The sequence below is a fragment of the Rutidosis leptorrhynchoides genome, chromosome 6, assembly GCF_046630445.1.
Source record: "Rutidosis leptorrhynchoides isolate AG116_Rl617_1_P2 chromosome 6, CSIRO_AGI_Rlap_v1, whole genome shotgun sequence".
In the NCBI taxonomy this organism is placed as follows: Eukaryota; Viridiplantae; Streptophyta; class Magnoliopsida; order Asterales; family Asteraceae; genus Rutidosis; species Rutidosis leptorrhynchoides.
This window is the reverse complement of record NC_092338.1, coordinates 99,342,355-99,361,300: the sequence shown is the minus strand read 5'-3', so window position 1 is coordinate 99,361,300 and position 18,946 is coordinate 99,342,355. Positions and strand designations below refer to the sequence as shown.

At 34.6% G+C, this 18,946-nt stretch overlaps 1 protein-coding gene across 1 annotated transcript; it reads left to right on the top strand.

Moving 5' to 3' along the window:
• Positions 1-9,196, top strand: LOC139853382 (uncharacterized). The gene is made up of 2 exons (XM_071842770.1): positions 1-396; positions 8,922-9,196. Exon 1 carries the CDS (start codon positions 111-113, stop codon positions 381-383), a length of 273 nt encoding a protein of 90 aa, XP_071698871.1. The 5' UTR covers positions 1-110; the 3' UTR covers positions 384-396; positions 8,922-9,196.
• Positions 9,197-18,946: the final 9,750 nt, after the last annotated feature.

The window sequence follows — 18,946 nt, the reverse complement described above, 5'->3', positions numbered from 1 at the left end:
GCAATTCTCGAAAAGAACCTGCGAATAAAACGAGCCGCAAAAGCCAATTTTCCCCATTTTAGAATCCACATCACAGATTAGGGTTTCACAGATCAAATCGAAATCAGAAAATGGCGATGAGGAAATTCTTCAACGAAATCAGGGGACTGAAGGTGAGCGAGGTTCCGGCTGTAGTCAAAAAGGATTTTACACCAAGCAACGCAAAGAACATATTCACCAGATGGTTGGATAATTACCATGCCAAATACATCCAAACTGATTCAATCGTACCTCTTTATCATGTCTGTTTTGGGGGTATGATCTTCTCTTATCTCGTTGCTCTTCCTGAAGAACGACGTCACCTCGAGCATCAGCAACATGCTAAAGAGCACGCTGCTCATTGATCATTTCAATCAGGTATTAATTAATTGTTTTTTATACTATTTATTACCTGTATGATATAGAATAGGGGATCGGACCGGATCCAATCCATATTAATCCGATCGGATCTCGCTTATTAGATCATTATATTGAAATTAAATCCCCAAAACACAAGATTATATATGTGGAATGAGAGGTTGATGCAAACACAACAAAAAATTGAGATTTGATATGTATTTCACGAAGGACACAGTATATCAAGAAATGAAACACGTATGAAGGATTCAAATGAGTAATTTGATTGGTTACATAACACATAAGACTAAATCATAATTTTAATTTAACTAACTTGAAGAATTTGACGAATTTGACTTTGGTGGTGTTTTTAGGGCTAATTTAGCTTGAGGTAATAATCTCCATTTTGTGTTTTGATAATTTTTTTTTTTTTGAGCTTGTAAGCTCTCTTGTGAGAGGGTATGCGAGGAAAAATTAGATTTGAAGCTTATTGGGTTTATAAACCAATAAGCTCCAAAAGTAAAGCTAATCCAAACTCCTTTTATATTACTCAAAGACTTGAATACTAGAATTAATGTTATTGTATTCTTGTGCTTCTTCCCAGTATGCAACTAATGTGAACGACAATAACCTATTGATAATTATTTTAAATGAACTCTATGAACGATGTAAAATGAATGTGTTAACCTTATAAATGAAAAAATAAAAGAATATAATTTTTGGTAAGTGTTTAGGATATAATTTAAGGAGGATATTAAAGGAAATGGTGGTGCTTAATTGTTTAGAGAGAATTTAAACTCTAGATGGTTCAACACATAATGGTGAACGGTTCAATATCATTTGTCATTTAAATGTCACAAATAAACGCACTGAATGGTGAACAGTTCCGCATTGAATGCTGAACAATTGAATTAAGAGGCAATCTAATGCACCCTTATTAATTCATGGTAGTTTCCTTTTCTTAATAGTTTGCATTGGTCATGTAAAATCTAAACATAACACTATTATTTAACTAGGCCTTTTACAATAAAGGGTGACAAGTATACCTTTAGCAATTTTCCGTGTAGACGAACTTGTCAAACTTGTTTTTAATACCTATATTCAGCAACAGAGCTGCAATTTATAGCTGACTATGATGATTCTAGACCGTTAGTGACTTTGATAAAGTATCAATAACATTAGAAAATGTGTGCTTTATGCCAATTTACCTACTTCGGGTAATAGCTTCTGTCTCATAGCCTTCTCTGTCGAAGTGTAATGTTGATCTTTCCAAGTTGGTTTAATGCTAGACCTAAAGCTATGAAATACTCATGGTACTCTAGGAATGTTTTTTATGTCAGTTTTGTATTAGCAAAGCAACCGACACTATTGGATCCTATAATATTGAGGAAGGCCACCCTGTTTTCGTAGAAGGCAAGAATCACAAATGCAACACCAGGAACTTCTCATAAGAATAGGACAGATTATCATAGCTTCTGAATTGATACCGATAAAATAATTGAAGAGCAGGTACAACATAAAGACCTAATTTTTACAGATGTTCTAGAGGACGGAAATGGTGTTTAGTAGGATGGCATGTTCAAATTCAAGGGTGTGAGTTAAAGAGGAGACCGTATTTTATGTATTACTAATTGCATTTGAAAAGAGTTACTTATTTAGTCATGCTAGTTCCTTTTTTGTTGCAAGTGTGCATTGGTCCTTTTAAAGCTAAACATAGCACCATTTCTTAACCAGGTGTTTCTCAATAAAGGGTGGTGATTATACCTTTACAATTTGCACGTAGAAGAACTTGTCCAACTTGTTCTTAGTACCTTTAGCTAAAGTTTTCGATGGACATCCAAAATGATGATTTGTAGCTGTTTGTGACTTAATAATGTATCACATATACAAATAATAAATCTTACATTGAAAAAAAATCATAATTCAAAATTGGGCAACAATGGAGAACATTGACATATGATCAATTTCAAGGCCTGTAAATGGAACAATTAAGGTGAAGTGATGACTCGATAGGATTAGCTAAATAGACACACCTAAGTAGAGTGAAGTCCTTAGTTTCTCTGTTTAAAGTCTTAATTTTGGTGGTATAGTAGTGAAATTGATGTTTTATATGATTAATTTCCATTGAAGCGAATTAACTTATCCTGTTCAGTATGTATTATCTGACATCGATCCGGTCACTAATTGTATTGAATGGGTGCTTTACACCAAATTGCTTGCTTAGGGCACTAGACTTTGTTCTCTCAGCCTCCTGCTAGTAGTGAAATTGATGTTTTATATGATTAATTTCCATTGAAGCGAATTAACTTATCCTGTTCAGTATGTATTATCTGACATCGATCCGGTCACTAATTGTATTGAATGGGTGCTTTACGCCAAATTGCTTGCTTAGGGCACTAGACTTTGTTCTCTCAGCCTCCTGCTGTCTAAGTGTCCTTGTAATTAAACTTGAACGCCGGACACAAAAATATGAATAACACACAGTACTGTAGTGGTATTAGAAATGCTTTCTATGTCAGTTTTGTATTAACAAACCAATTTTTAACTCTTGGAATCTATAATTGAGGCTGGCCTCCATGTATAGATGTGTATTTTTGTGGCTAATGTCAAACTATGATCCTTTGCTTATTTCTTTTACAACAACAATAAACAATCTCGCGAAAGTGAGGTTGCCTATTTCTGTTAGCTGGTGTAAATTACTGTTGAGGTGTAGGCTTCGGTATTTAAGCCCAATAAGAACCGGCCTGGAGATTACTTGGTGACCAAGTCAGGGTCTGGCCAACCCTAATTGGTTGGGCCGACTTTTATTGTTCTTTCTTAGTCTATATATAGTCTCTCATTGTACTTGTAAATTATCACCTCCAAATTAATAAAATACTCTCTAGTTCCAAAGTGGATGTAGGTTTCACCTAGAAACCGAACCACTATAATTCTCGTGTTGTTTTTATTCTGTGTTTATTATTCGGCTTGCTTGTTTGTGATTGTTAGTAGATTAGGGTTCTACTCTGATAGAAGGCAGATTCTAGCCTTAACAACTGGTATCTAGAGCTCAGGTTCCAACCCTAGCCATCAATCATAGCTGTTGCTGATACAGATCCAGTCGCTGCTGCTGTTGTTGCTGTTTTTACAGATCAGGTTGCAGGTGTTAAACCCTAGCCGCCACCAGACTCTGCTGATCAACCCTAGCCGCCACCAGACTCTATTGTTACAGATCAGATTGCAGATCAGATTGCAGGTGCTAAACCCTAGCCGCAACCAGACTCTGCTGTTACAGATCTACTGCTACTGTTACAGATCAGATTGCTGTTGTTCTCAGATCCAATAATTTTTTTTTTACAATGGCAGAAGAAGGAAGGATCAAAATCGACAAGTTTGATGGGCAAGATTTTGGGTGGTGGAAGATGCAGGTTGAAGATTTGTTATGTCAGAAGGATCTGACCGAAGCCTTGAATGAGAATAAACCAGAAGGAATGAAAGACGACGAGTGGAAAACACTTGACAGGAAAGCCCTAGCAGTTGTCAGACTCACGTTGACAAAAAGTGTTGCCTTTAATATTGTGAATGAAACCACGACACATGGTTTGATGAAGACCTTAGCAAATATGTATGAGAAGCCGTCTGCTTCTAACAAGGTGTTTTTGATCAGACAGTTGGTAAACACCAGGTTGAAAGAAGGTGCTTCAGTAACAAATCATGTTAATAACTTCAACAATATTATCTCTCGGTTACTGTCAGTTGATATCAAGTTCGATGACGAAGTCAAAGCTCTTCTATTATTATCTTCGTTACCTGAAAGCTGGTCAGGTTCAGTCACAGCTATCAGTGGATCCACAGAGTCCTCAAAGCTAAAGTTTGAGAGCATTCGTAATTTTATTCTTGGAGAAGATATAAGAAGAAAGAGTTCAGGAGAACCATCAGGAAACTTGCTGAGCACAGAAGAGAGGGGTAGGAGAAAAGGCAGAAGTAACACCACCAGGGGCAGGTCAAAGTCAAGAAGGAGGAGTGTGTCGAGAACGAGGAATGATATTAAATGTTGGAATTGTCAGGAGACTGGGCACTTCCGAAACCAGTGCACTAAGCCAGTAACATCATCAAAGCCAAAGGAAGTTAATGTTGCAGTTGCAACAGATGATTATGATAACGTCCTTGTTTGCTGTATTGAGAATACAATTGATGCGTGGGTTATGGATTCAGGAGCATCGTTTCATGCTACTCCAAGTCCACATTTGATGAAGAATCTACGAACAGGTAACCTTGGTAAAGTTCGTTTGGCTAATGATCATTGTCTTGACATTACAGGGATTGGAGACTTAGAGCTGAAGACCTCTTTGGGCACTAATTGGACCTTGGAAAATGTCCGAGTTATTCCTGGCCTAAAGAAGAAACTAATCTCTGTTGGACAGCTTGATGATCAAGGATATAGTGTGCTATTTGGTGAAGGTCAGTGGAAAGTAATAAAGGGGAACTTAGTAATAGCCAAGGGTAAGAAGAGAGGCACTCTTTATATGGCAGAAGTTCCAACTAACGAAGTAAATACAGTTTCCAATGATCGTAGCTTAACCAGTCAGTGGCACCAACGTTTAGGTCACATGAGTGACAAAGGAATGAAAATGCTAGTGTCAAATGGTAAAATTCCTGGTCTAAAGAGAGTTGAATCGGACTTTTGCGAGTCATGTGTTCTAGGAAAGAAGAAGAAGGTCACCTTTGCAAAAGCAGGCAGAACATTAAAGGCTCAGAAGTTGGAGCTAGTACACACGGATGTGTTCGGGCCTACTCCTGTTTCTTCATTGGGAGGAGCACGCTATTATGTTACTTTCATCGATGATTCAACACGCAAGGTATGGGTTTACTTTCTTAAAAATAAATTTGATGTATTTGAAGCTTTTAAGAAATGGAAATCTGCTGTTGAATTATCTTGTGATTTGAAGGTAAAATGCTTGAAGTCGGATAATGGAGGAGAGTACATCAGCACCGAATTTGTTAACTATTGTGCTGATCATGGCATTCGGATGATCAAGACGGTTCCAGGTACTCCACAACAAAATGGAGTTGCAGAAAGAATGAATCGCACTTTAAATGAGAGAGCACGTAGCATGAGACTTAATTGTGGACTACCAAAGACTCTATGGGCTGATGCAGTAAGCGCTGCCGCTTATTTGATCAACCGTTCTCCATCAACTCCGCTTGATTTCAAAATACCCTAAGAAGAATGGAGAGGTAAAGCAATCAGTTATGAGCATCTAAAAATTTTTGGGTGCAGTGCATATGATATTAATAAAGATGGTGACAAACTTGATGCAAAAGCAAAGAAGTACGTGTTCATTGGTTATGGGGGAGATGACATGGGTTACAGGTTATGGGATAACAAGGGAAAACATGTTGTCAGAAGTAAACATGCCACCTTCAATGAAGCAGAATTGTACAAGGATTTCAACTCAACACCAAAAGAAAAAGAATCAGTTGAATTTGAGGTTGACATAGAGACAACTAGAGAAGATGAAAGAGAAACTCCAGAGGATGAAACTGAAGTTCCAGTGGGAGTTCCTAACAGTGAAAGCTCGGAGTCTGATCACGAGCAGACTTCAGATAGTGGGAGCTCAGAGTCTGATGATGAGTAGACCCCACAGTCCCCACCACAATCTGACCAGTCCAATTGGGTCAGGAGATCTACACGAGTCACAAGTCAGCCAGTTAGGTTTACTCCAACAGTTAACTATCTTCTTTTGACAGAAAATGGGGAACCAGAAAGTTATTCTGAGGCAATGAAGGTGAAAGATTCGTTCCAGTGGGAGCAGGCTATGAAAAGCGAGATGGAATCTTTATTGAAAAATCAAACTTGGAGGCTGACCAAGTTACCACCAGGAAAAAGGGTCTTACAGAATAAATGGGTTTTCAGAGTCAAAGATGAAGGGGATGGTTCTAAACGATACAAAGCAAGATTAGTTGTCAAAGGATTTCAACAAAAGAAAGGAGTCGACTATGCTGAAATCTTTTCTCCAGTAGTGAAGATGACGACTATCAGATTGGTTCTAAGTATGGTTGCAACCGAGAAGTTACACTTAGAACAGTTGGATGTTAAAACAGCCTTCCTGCATGGCGACATTGAAGAAGACATTTACATGTCTCAACCAGAGGGGTTTCGTGTCAAAGGAATGGAGAGTCTTGTGTGTAATCTAAAGAGAAGCTTGTATGGTTTGAAACAAGCTCCCAGACAGTGGTACTTGAAATTTGATAATTTCATGGAGAAGACAGGATTCGTAAGAAGTTCTACCGATCATTGCTGTTATTTGAAGAAGTTCAAGAGCTCCTATATTATATTGCTTCTTTATGTCGATGATATGTTAATTGCAGGTTCTGATATGGTTGAAATACGCAATTTGAAGAAGCAATTATCTAGAGAATTTGAAATGAAGGATCTCGGGCCAGCTAAGCAGATTCTCGGTATGAGTATATGCAGGAATAAAGATGGGTCAGTTTCTTTATCTCAAGAAAAGTATATTCGCAAGGTTCTTGAAAAGTTCAGAATGAATGGTGAGCCTACAAAGCCAAGAAACACACCGTTGGGAAGTCATCTAAAGCTTTCTAAACATCAGTCTCCTAAAACTGAAGTAGAAAAAGCAGAAATGGCTAAGGTTCCTTATGCATCCGCAGTGGGTAGTCTAATGTACGCTATGGTGTGTACAAGACCTGATATAGCACATGCAGTTGGGATGGTTAGTCGCTTTATGTCAGCTCCGGGGAAAGAACATTGGGAAGCAGTGAAGTGGATACTGCGGTATTTAAAGGGTACTCCCAAAGTTGGGTTATGTTTCAAGGGCAGGGATACTACTCTCATGGGTTATTCTGATGCAGATCTGGGTAGATGCAATAATACCTTCAAGAGCACCACCGGGTATGTATTCACTATAGGAGGAACAACAGTGAGTTGGATGTCTAGGCTTCAAAAGAGCGTGGCTCTATCTACTACTGAAGCAGAATACATGGCCTTGACTGAAGCCAGTAAAGAACTAGTGTGGTTGAAGACATTCATGAAAGAACTGGGCTGCAAACAGACAGAATTTGTCTTATATTGTGATAATGAGAGCGCAATCAAGTTAGCAAAGAATCCAGTCTATCATGCTAAGACGAAGCACATTGGCATGAAGTATCACTTTATCAGAGAACGGATAAGCAATGGAACATTTAATCTGGAAAGCATTCCAGGTTCAAAGAATCCGGCAGATATGTTCACCAAACCAGTAACGCTGGATAAGTTGAAGCTGTGCATAGCTTCAACTGGCCTTCAGGAACATTGAAGAGAAGGCAGGAACTAGAGAGAGTGACGAAGCACATTGGCATGAAGTATCACTTTATCAGAGAACGGATAAGCAATGGAACATTTAATCTGGAAAGCATTCCAGGTTCAAAGAATCCGGCAGATATGTTCACCAAACCAGTAACGCTGGATAAGTTAGAAGCTGTGCATAGCTTCAACTGGCCTTCAGGAACATTGAAGAGAAGGCATGAACTAGAGAGAGAAGAGATGAGCTGAGTCTTGCATTGCAGAAGTACAAGAGTGCAGATCGATGTTATTCGAAGCCTCCAAGTGGGAGATTGTTGAGGTGTAGGCTTCGGTATTTAAGCCCAATAAGAACCGGCCTGGAGATTACTTGGTGACCAAGTCAGGGTCTGGCCAACCCTAATTGGTTGGGCCGACTTTTATTGTTTTTTCTTAGTCTATATATAGTCTCTCATTGTACTTGTAAATTATCACCTCCAAATTAATAAAATACTCTCTAGTTCCAAAGTGGATGTAGGTTTCACCTAGAAACCGAACCACTATAATTCTCGTGTTGTTTTTATTCTGTGTTTATTATTCGGCTTGCTTGTTTGTGATTGTTAGTAGATTAGGGTTCTACTCTGATAGAAGGCAGATTCTAGCCTTAACAATTACTATTTCTAAAAGTATTGGAATTGCAGTTAGATACAATTGTTGGAAGATGCTAGTGAGCAACATGTACTGTTTTCTGATAAGTTGCTGGTTATGCTGTAGTTTTATTGAAATGCATGTGTGATGTTTGTAATTGTAGCGAGACGCATGTGTGATGTTTGTAATTGTTGTGAAATCATATGCGATGTCTGTTCTTAGTTTTGCAATCACAATTAAGACGTTGGGCTGTTTAGACTGAGGCTTTCAATATGTGCACCTTTTTTTGCCCCCTTAATGCATCAGTAAATGTCATTTCTGTTTAATTACAAGTTGGAAAAGTCACAAAACGGAGACAAGTCAGTTGGGAATTTGAAACGATTAGTCGGTCTTGTCGGAAGTTGACTAACGTTGACCTTTAGTAATTACACATAAATATATCGAACATAGCTATGTGTAGGGCACAAAATATGAGTATCAGAAATATTTAGAGTCGGCTATTGCTGTTGAACAAAGCCATAGTGCTGTAGTTGTATTGTAGCATCGGGTATTGCTGCTGAACAAAGCCATAAAGAAACATTTATTTACATATATGCCAGCTGTTTGTATATAACTGTTCACCCTTCTGTTGCGATTGCAGGTTTTGGGAGTGTGATTTCGATTGCTTTGAGCTTCAAGGGTGGGATGATGATTACAAGCAGCATCCCAAAAAAATAAAAATAAAACAATTTCCTTTTCTTGTTTGTGTTAAGATTGCACACTATATGCTTTCGTATCTTTGAACCATTCTGTTGATTAATATTTTCCGTCACCTACTACCAGTATGTGATAATAACAACCAGACGTGCCTTTAGAAAGTTAAAATGTGTTTGCATTGTTGAACAAGTGACATGAAATACAAAATATATTATTGTATTTTTTTTAGGATCAGAGCTCTTGGGTGGATTCGTCGTCTTGTTGACGATGATGGGAAGAGAAGGCGTCCTTGAGCCTTTGTGCAGTTTGATGCATCTTTTCCTTTGCGAAATCGGCGGCTGATTTTGCCGATGACTCAACGACGGCCTTCCCTTCATCTAGTGTCACGGCGACAGCCTCTTTAACCTTTTCTCCAGCCCCGCATTCTTCACCTTTATTACTTTTGATTCCGCTTCTTACCACTGGTGGTCCATCACTGATTATTCTTCCTCTGAAACTGTTAAACTTTATAAATGTTAGTTACAGCGCAACGATAACTTTTTCATGTACGGATAGCTCGTCCAAAAAAAAAAATTAAAAATAATTGGAGCAACTACTACTTACTCTAGATTAGGTGGGAAGAGGTGGGCGTAAAAGGTGTTAATCTTGACCCAATTAAGTAGGCGGTGAATAAGGGGGTAAGATGCTTGTTGTGGTTGATGATTAGTTCCATCTTGAAGCGGCTCGGATCTGAAAAGTAATAAGAAGAGTAGGATCACAATCAAAGTAATTGTTTTATTACGAGTAATAATAGTATCAGTCGATATCATGTTGGATATGGAAGTCTGATTGTGATGTGGATGGTGATGGTGCTCGCGGTGGGTATAGGACGGGTCAAAGTACAAAGGCGGTGAATTACAATACAAATATATACAACATACATATCCATTCTATTTTTTTTTTTTTGAACGGCTTGGTTAGTTGGTAAGACACGCACGCGTCGAGGAGAAACCCAGGATCGAATCTCACAAGAGGGCTCTGAGATTTATTTCACTCTCAAAGTCATTGGAAATTAAATCAGGGAAAACTCCCCCCACGAGGATCGAACCTGCACCATTGCTGGAAACAGGGGAGATTTCATGGGTGGCCACCCAGGCTATCTTCTATCATGTCCTATCATATATTAATTAATATTAACTAGTTGTGGAGCCCTCGCTTCGCGCCGGAGGCTCCGTTTTGAATGCGAGTTAAAAAAAAGTCTTATCTATTTTGTAAAAAAGAATATTTTTCGACATCTAACATTGAAGGGTTGTTCCTTTTGTGAAAGTTGCTTCTTTTAGCGTTCAGATTTTATTAAAAAAAAAGTTAGTAAAGTGGGGGTTCGATTTGTATTTTAATAAAAGTTAGGGGGTTAAGTTTGTGAAATTTGAAAAAAATATACGTATAAAGTGGGAGTTTGATTTGTATTTTAATAAAAGTTAGGGGGTTAAGTTTGTGAAAATTGAATATTAGTAAAAAAAAAAAGTTAGTAAAGTGGGGGTTCGATTTGTATTTTAATAGAAGTTAGGGGGCTAAGTTTGTGAAATTTGAGAAAAAGTATACATATAAAGTGGGGGTGCGATTTGTATTTTAAGAACAGTATAAAGTGGGGGTCGATTCGTATTTTAATAAAAGTTGGGGGGTTAAGTCTGCAAAAAGTGAAAAAAGAAATAGTACTATTCGTTTCACTTTGCCTTTTAGATTTGTATTTTAAGAAGAGTATAAAGTGGGGGTCGATTTGTATTTTAATAAAAGTTGGGGGTTAAGTCTGCGGAAAGTGAAAAAAGGAATAGTACTAATCATTTCACTTTGCCTTTTAGATTTTAGATTTGTATTTTAAGAAGAGTATAAAGTGGGGGTCGATTTGTACTTTAATAAAAGTTAGGGGGTTTAGTCTGCGAAAAGTGAAAAAGTGAATAGTACTATTCATTTCACTTTGTCTTTTAAGTATAAGTATATAATATAATAATATAATACATATATAAATATAAAAAGAGAAATAATGACTAGTGTTCTAAGGGCATATGTACATTTAAAATTTTACATAGATAATTCAAATCATAATCTAACAAGTGGTCCCCATTTCGACCAACGAATGTTCTTTGTGTGACAACCCGGAAATTTCCGACCAAATTTAAACTTTAATCTTTATATATTCCCGACACGATAAGCAAAGTTTGTAAATTGAATCTCAAGAATTTTAAACTGTGTTCATACACTCATTTAACCTCGACCAAATTTCAATGATTCACGAACCATTATATGAACGAATATGATTATATATGTATATGTGTATATATTATAACTTGAAAACATTAGCAAAGTATTAGACGTATAATACTTTATATAAACGTATTTTTTTTCAAAATATATTCTAATAGTTATCAATGGAATTAAAAGATGATATCAAATGATTGAATTATTAGATACATTGAATTATAATTACGAGTCTCTGTTAAGAGGTCCACTTTGATTTGAGAAATCAATTCTTTTTAACGGTATTCGGAATAATTGGTAAAGTGATTTTTAGAAGAAACAAAAGTGTCAATTAACGGGAACTAGACAAGGGTTAGTGGAGATTCCCGTTTGATTTTCAATTTATGCTTTACAATAATTGTCTCGTGACTTTTGATAAGTTAAACTATTAAACTTGTATATTAATTAACGCGGAAGTAAAATTGTAGAATATAGATAACTTAGAAGATGGATATCGACAAGTTAAGTAAATTAACGTTTTACATTAAAATGATTTTATATGTTTATCTAACCTTTAGACTTTATACCACGTTGCACCAACAAACGTTAAGAACTTGAAACCTATGAAAAGTATATTTAATTTTATTTCTCTAAAATGTTTTACGATATAACAACCTCTACTAATATAACTTTTTAGTAAAATGATTCTTAAAAATACTTAGTTTGGAAAATAAAGTTTTCATATTTATTTAATATTGTTTCAAACGTACAAAAATAATTTTTAAAGAACTTTATTAGTGAAACGTTTTATAAGATAAATTGTTCATAAGTTTTAAGGAACTAATTAAAGCTTGTATTATAAATTTTATATATATATATATATATATATATATATATATATATATATATATATATATATATATATATTGTTTCAAAAACTTAAAATGTGATACGACATGATATTTTCTATTACTTAAACGTTTTAAACTTTGAAATATAATTAGATAGATATTTCAATTGTATATAAGATATACAAAATTATATTTTGAAGTAAGAATATATATATATATTTTACAAACGCGTTAATGTTTAATTTAAAACGTTTCGATATTATTAAAAGTATTTTAATAAACAGCGAGCCCCTGCATTATAGAAGCAAATGACCACAACGCTCAAATATATAAGTTACATTTATTATAATATGATTCACCGACGTTAAAGTCTAATCTTTGTAAAAGGTACACGTCGCGTAACGAAAAGTGTTAGTTATCTAAGCGTACGATTATGCGTTCGAAAAACCGAAAGCTGGACATGAGTCGAGTGACAACGTACGAGTCAGTGGAAGGAAAATTACATTTTTACCATACTCATAAATATAATATATTATATAAATAATTACCTAGATTAAATATATATTAATATATATATTATATAATTTAATAAGAGTGTCGGCAAGACTTTTGATCTAATATGAGCTGGTGAAGGGCCTCATGCGATCGCATGAAGGTCCCCTCACATACTCATGCGATCGCATGAGGAGGATGGTGAGGCCAAGTCCATTTAAATATCGAACGCACTCGTTTTCTGATTCAATCTATCATCTAACTCTCTCGATCTCTCTCAAATATATATGTATATTATTATTATTATTATTATTATTATTATTATTATTATTATTATTATTATTATTATTATTATTATTATTATTATTATTATTATTATTATTAATCATATGATTATTATTAGTAGTATTAGGAGTGATATTATTAGTATTTATACATAAAATACTACGACGGAGTGTTGATTGATTAATTTAAAAATGAGTTTTACGAGTGGGATAAGACTAAGGAAATTATGGGTTATAGCTATGGAGGTGATGGGTATGGTTCATGGGTATGCTCGTGAGGTCAATCTAGTGTTTATCATCTTCGTTGCGTCTACGTACCTTTCCTGCAATATTGAATCTCAATATTGATACGTGAGTACTCATAATTTAATTTTTACATACTAATAGTGTATCCCTGACTAGTGCTCGAGAATATAGGATTATGCATGCTTGTACTTTTGATATTGCCATTAGATAGGATATGTTGAATCCTGAATTAGTTACTTATGCGGTTGAGATAAGATATAAGATATGCATGTCGTTGGAAAGCTAGCGAAAAATTAAGAACTTTTCATTTAGATATCGAATGGTTTCGATGAACGGAGTTGAAGTTATAGTCAATCGAATTTTTGTATTATTATTAAAAATGATTATTATTATTGTCGTTATTATCGTAGTTCTAGTTTTATCCTATTATTATCATTATTATTATCTTTATCAATAAAAGGGATTTATCATTTACAATTTGTTATTTTTATTAGTATTACTATCGTTATTATCGTTAAAGTTATAATTAGTATTATTATTATTATTATCCAGTTATTATTATTATCCAGTTTTTATTATTATTATTATTATTATTATTATTATTATTATTATTATTATTATTATTATTATTATTATTATTATTATTATTATTATTATTATTATTATTAATATATATATCATTATTTAAAAATGGTTAATGTTATTGTTATTATTATTATTATATTATCATTAAAATAATTATTAGTATTATCGTTAATAATGTCATAGTAATTATCATTATTAGTATTATTGTAATTAAAAACTAATATTAGTAACACCTAATTATTTTGATTACTATTATTATCATTAATATTAAAACGATATAAAAGACGATTAAAAGCTGTTAAACGAAACAATTAGGAAATAATGAGTATGAGTATCATGATGAAATTAAAATATTATAAGATAGTGATTTAGATAAAATTATCGTTCTTATTATTTTTATCATTACTATTAATATTAAAAGTATCGTTAGTATTAAAACTATCATTTTAACAAAAATTATCATTTTAATAGAAATGTCATTGTTACTATAAAATATCATTATTATTATAATTCTAAATAGAATTATTATTTTAAAAAATATAATATTAAAAATTATCGTAAATATTAAAGTTATCATAATTAAAATTATCGTTTTATCATAATGTCATCTTAGTAATTATAAATATTGATATTTTTATAATAATAATTATTATTACAAAATAATACAACTTTTACTTATATCATTATAGATATTATTTTATCAAATAAATATGTGATACAAACATATTTTACTACGTGTAATAAATTACTTTAATAATACATATCATATTATCTTTATGATATTAAATGAACCCTATAAATTTTATTACTTAATATATATAAAAGTATATTTTATTATATAAATTTTAATATAAAATTTTATTTATTAATAAATGAATTATATTATTTACTCTAATAAATCTTTTAAAAATACTTAAAAATATAAAACGACGATATTTAAACTATATAATAATCATGTATGAATTTTGGAAATCATTTTGAGTCAAATTGACTTTTGTTGACTTTTGCATATTAGTCTCGAGCATTAGGATTGTGATACACTACAGTTTAAACCTAAATTGTTAGACAAATATTAACCAACATATAAATATATATAATTAATTTAGGTTCGTGAATCCGAGGCCAACCTTGCACTTGTTCAATGACGTTATATGTATTCTTACTACGAAATACAATAGGTGAGTTTCATTTGCTCCCTTTTTAAATGCTTTTGCAATATATATTTTTGGGACTGAGAATACATGCGCTGCTTTATAAATGTTTGACGAAATAGACACAAGTACCTAAAACTACATTATATGGCTGGATTATTAAACCGAATATGCCCCTTTTTAGTCTGGTAATCTAAGAATTAGGAAACAGACACCCTAATTGACGCGAATCCTAAAGATAGATCTATTGGGCCCAACAAGCCCCACCCAAAGTACCGGATGCTTTAGTACTTCGAATTTATCATGTCCGAAGGGAGTCCCGGAATGATGGGGATATTCTATATGCATCTTGTTAAGGTCTGTTACCAGGTGTTCACCATATGAATGATTTTTGTCTCTATGCATGGAACGTATATTTATGAGAACTGGAAATGAAATTCTTGTGGTCTATTAAATTGATGAAAATGAATGATTATGATAAACTAATGAACTCACCAACCTTTTGGTTGACATTTTAAAGCATGTTTATTCTTAGGTGTTAAAGAAATCTTCCGCTGTGCATTTGCTCATTTTAAAGATATTACTTGCAGTCATTCATGGCATATTTCAAAAGACGTTGCATTCAAGTCGTTGAGTTCAGTAGAGATTATTATTAAGTAAATGACAGATTAGGTCATTTATAGTTGGACATTAAGAAATGGTATGCATGCCTGTTAATTTTCGATGTAAAGAGAGTTTATCTTTTAAAAACGAATGCAATGTCAGAAAAATGTATCATATAGAGGTCAAATACCTCGCGATGTAATCAACTATTGAAAATCGTTTATAATGTATATGAACGGGTCCTTTCACTTTGGACGATGTTCTAGTGTTCGATTTGTTCGGTGGGTGATTTGGGAGTCCATGGTTGGTGTTTGATGTTTTTTCCGGTCCCTCTTCACCTTCTTCTCTTCCGGTCGACGATGTTGTTTTCCGGCAGCCTTCCCTAACATGGTTCGCACAAGAGTCGACTTGGCACTTGGGCTGGGGACGGGTTGTTTTGTGGCAGTTTCCATTTTCAGACGATGTAAGGTGGTGGTGATCGGGTTTGTTCGTCGGACTTTTGCTAGGCTCATATGGTGGTTCTTTGTTGGTGTCTACCGGAGTACTCGTCGGAATTTATTTGGTAGCCGTAATTTTTTTCATTGGAAGAAGGTGGTCTGCCGACGGTACGACTGTTTTTCAGTTTTTGGTGATGGTGACAAGTGTTCTCCCGGTCACTGACACGTTGTTTCTTCTGACTTCCAATGATTTAGGCTCCGTTTCAGAGTTTTTCAGTAAAAGAAATGAGAAGAAGGGGAATAAAATGAAATGAAGTGAGAAGGAGAAAAGGTATCATCTTCTCAATCTATCCAAATCATTCCAAATTGGAAGGATAGTTTGGAAGGATAATCCCTTATAATTTTACTTTCATTTCTTTCCATTCCCATCACCAAATAACTAGGGGACGTTGTTTAATTCTCCCTTCCATTCAAACCCGTTAATTTCTTCCACAAAAAAACATCTTTGGAACAGTCCCTAAATATCAATTTTGAATGCATTAATAACAATACTATACATATAATCAATCAACACTAGACACCTTGGTTTTTGCTTCAGCCTTCAGTTGCCACGTGGAACGATCGAAGTGGCTCATTCGATTCGGTTTTACTATTACAAAAGTCTCATCAACTGAACCTAATTTTCTTTTTTAAATCGTAAGTTTCAATTCCAACAACAACAAATCAAAAACATGTATTCCAACAACACCAATTCGAATCTCTACTAAAATTCCATCCGAACCCGAATCTGATGATGAAGAAGTCGAAGAGGTTCAAGAAACTCAGCCTGAAGAAGTCATTGGAACCATTCCGAGAGTCAAAAATTGAAATGCAAAAAACCGGCGTGGTCGGATGCGAAAAGTCGACTTTTGGCTATGATTTGGACACAAATGTCCAAAAATATGAAAACCAAAAATAACCGAAAACGAATAGCTCTATCTTAATTTGTTGTTGTTTACTTAATTTTTTTAACGTGTTTTAGTATAATTATATCATCATTAATTAAGTAATTAGTTTTAATTTATGAATTGTAATGTTTTAAGTTTAATTTATAAACGTAATATTTTAGTTTAATTTATATAATGTAACGTTTTACTTTTAATAATAATAATAATAATAATAATAATAATAATAATAATAATAATAATAATAATAATAATAATAATAATAATAAACAACTGAGGTCATGTGATGATGAGGAAGTATGTTGTTAAATGATATTATCATTCAAGCTTGCTGGAACATATTTAAATTTTTTCTTCTTATTTGTGGTGTGTTCTAGAATGTTTGCAGTGATTGTTTGTTGCTGTGATGATCAAGGATTTGTTGCAGTTGCAGATGAGGTTCCAGGCAATTATAAGAGTACCATCAAGCATAAGAGATTTAATTTATTAAGTATGTGTTGGTGCATGAATCCCCAGCCGTTATTTGTTTTTATGTTTAACACATTTTAGTTATGTAATAATGTTTACTCGAGACTATTGATTATATTTGTGTTTGTGCGTACTTAATTTGTTAAATGATCAATATGTTAAACTGCACAGACAGTCGACCGAGTGTGTGTACACACTCGACCGACTGTACTACTCAGTCGACCGACTGAGTGACACACTCGACTGAGTATGTCTGGGAGGCAGTATATATACGGGTTTAGCCTAATTGTTTGAGGTTACTCGTCCCATTCACCCTAAGTCGTAGGTTTTCGTCTCCAGAGAACCCTAACACCATATACCACCGAAATATATCGTCTAGGTGTCGATCTAATCTAGTTTTGGCTCTAGGTTTGATCTATTCGATCCCGAAATGACCCATATCTCGGTTTAACCTTATTCTAGTGTTTTCTGCCTCTAGGATAGATTGCAAGTGACCTAAGATCCTAAGAATAAACGTCTACAAAGTGGTATCAGAGCTGGAGTCTCTGGTTTTGCTTGATCAAATCGTTTTTGGGTCAAAAAAATTGGTGTTTTTGGTGTTTTTGGGTTTTTAGTCAATTAATCTGCTTTTCTACGTTTTTGTTGGTGTTTTTATTGTCAAAAGGTGTTTCTGGAGTCACCACTATTGTTTTCTACGTGTTGGTTTTGTGTTTTTCATCCATAATCGATTGCAAAATCGATTTTTGTCTAGAAAACCCTAATAGTCGACCTACTCCTGTCAAGAACACACTCGGCCGTGTGTGTCCTGAAAACTGACCAAGTGAGTCCTTAGATCGACCGTGTGAGTAGTTCAACCGACCGTGTGAGTTTTACCAGAGTCGTGTTAGTAGCCTATAGTCAGTCGGCCGTGTGAGTTAGTCACTCGACCGTGTGAGATAGTGAACCGACCGTGGGAGATAGACAATCGGCCGTGTGAGTTAGTAATACCCAAGGCTCAGCTTGTAATGAAGTGCTGCCAAAATTTAGTCAGACAATCGACCGTGTGTCTCATTCAATCGACCGTGTGTCAAAGACAATCGACCGTGTAACCTACTCACACGACCGACTGACTTGGTGATATAATGAGATGTGTTTGAAACACACTCGGCCGAGTGTGTATTCATTCACGGCCGAGTAGGTGACACACTCGACTGGGTGTGTCTGGGGGTATAAAAAGGATTTGAGTCCCAAACGGCTCAGAATACTTTTGTGATTTTGGGATCGAATTTTACCAAGTTTTTCAACTTTAAAAAACGAGTTTTTGATCTCTATTTTTAGATACATCTTTCTCTTTTGATCACAGCGCCACTAACAAGGTATCATAACTCGTTTTCGTTTGCTCATAATCTTTGATTTTGTATTCGAAAGGCAAAACATGAATTGAATGCTTTTTAGACTTAATCTGTTAAAATTAGTTGTTTGATTATGTTAATCGGCATGTTTAGAGTCTATTGTGACCAGATCTTGAAGCAAAAACAACAGATTTGATTGATTTGCAGAGTTAGGGTTCTCAGATCTGATGAACACGCTCGACCGAGTGTGTGACACACTCGATCGAGTGAGCTCACACACTCGTCCGTTCGAAGATACACGCGATCGTGTGTATATATACACTCGACCGAGTGTATATAAACCCTAAATTTTTAATTTTGCTG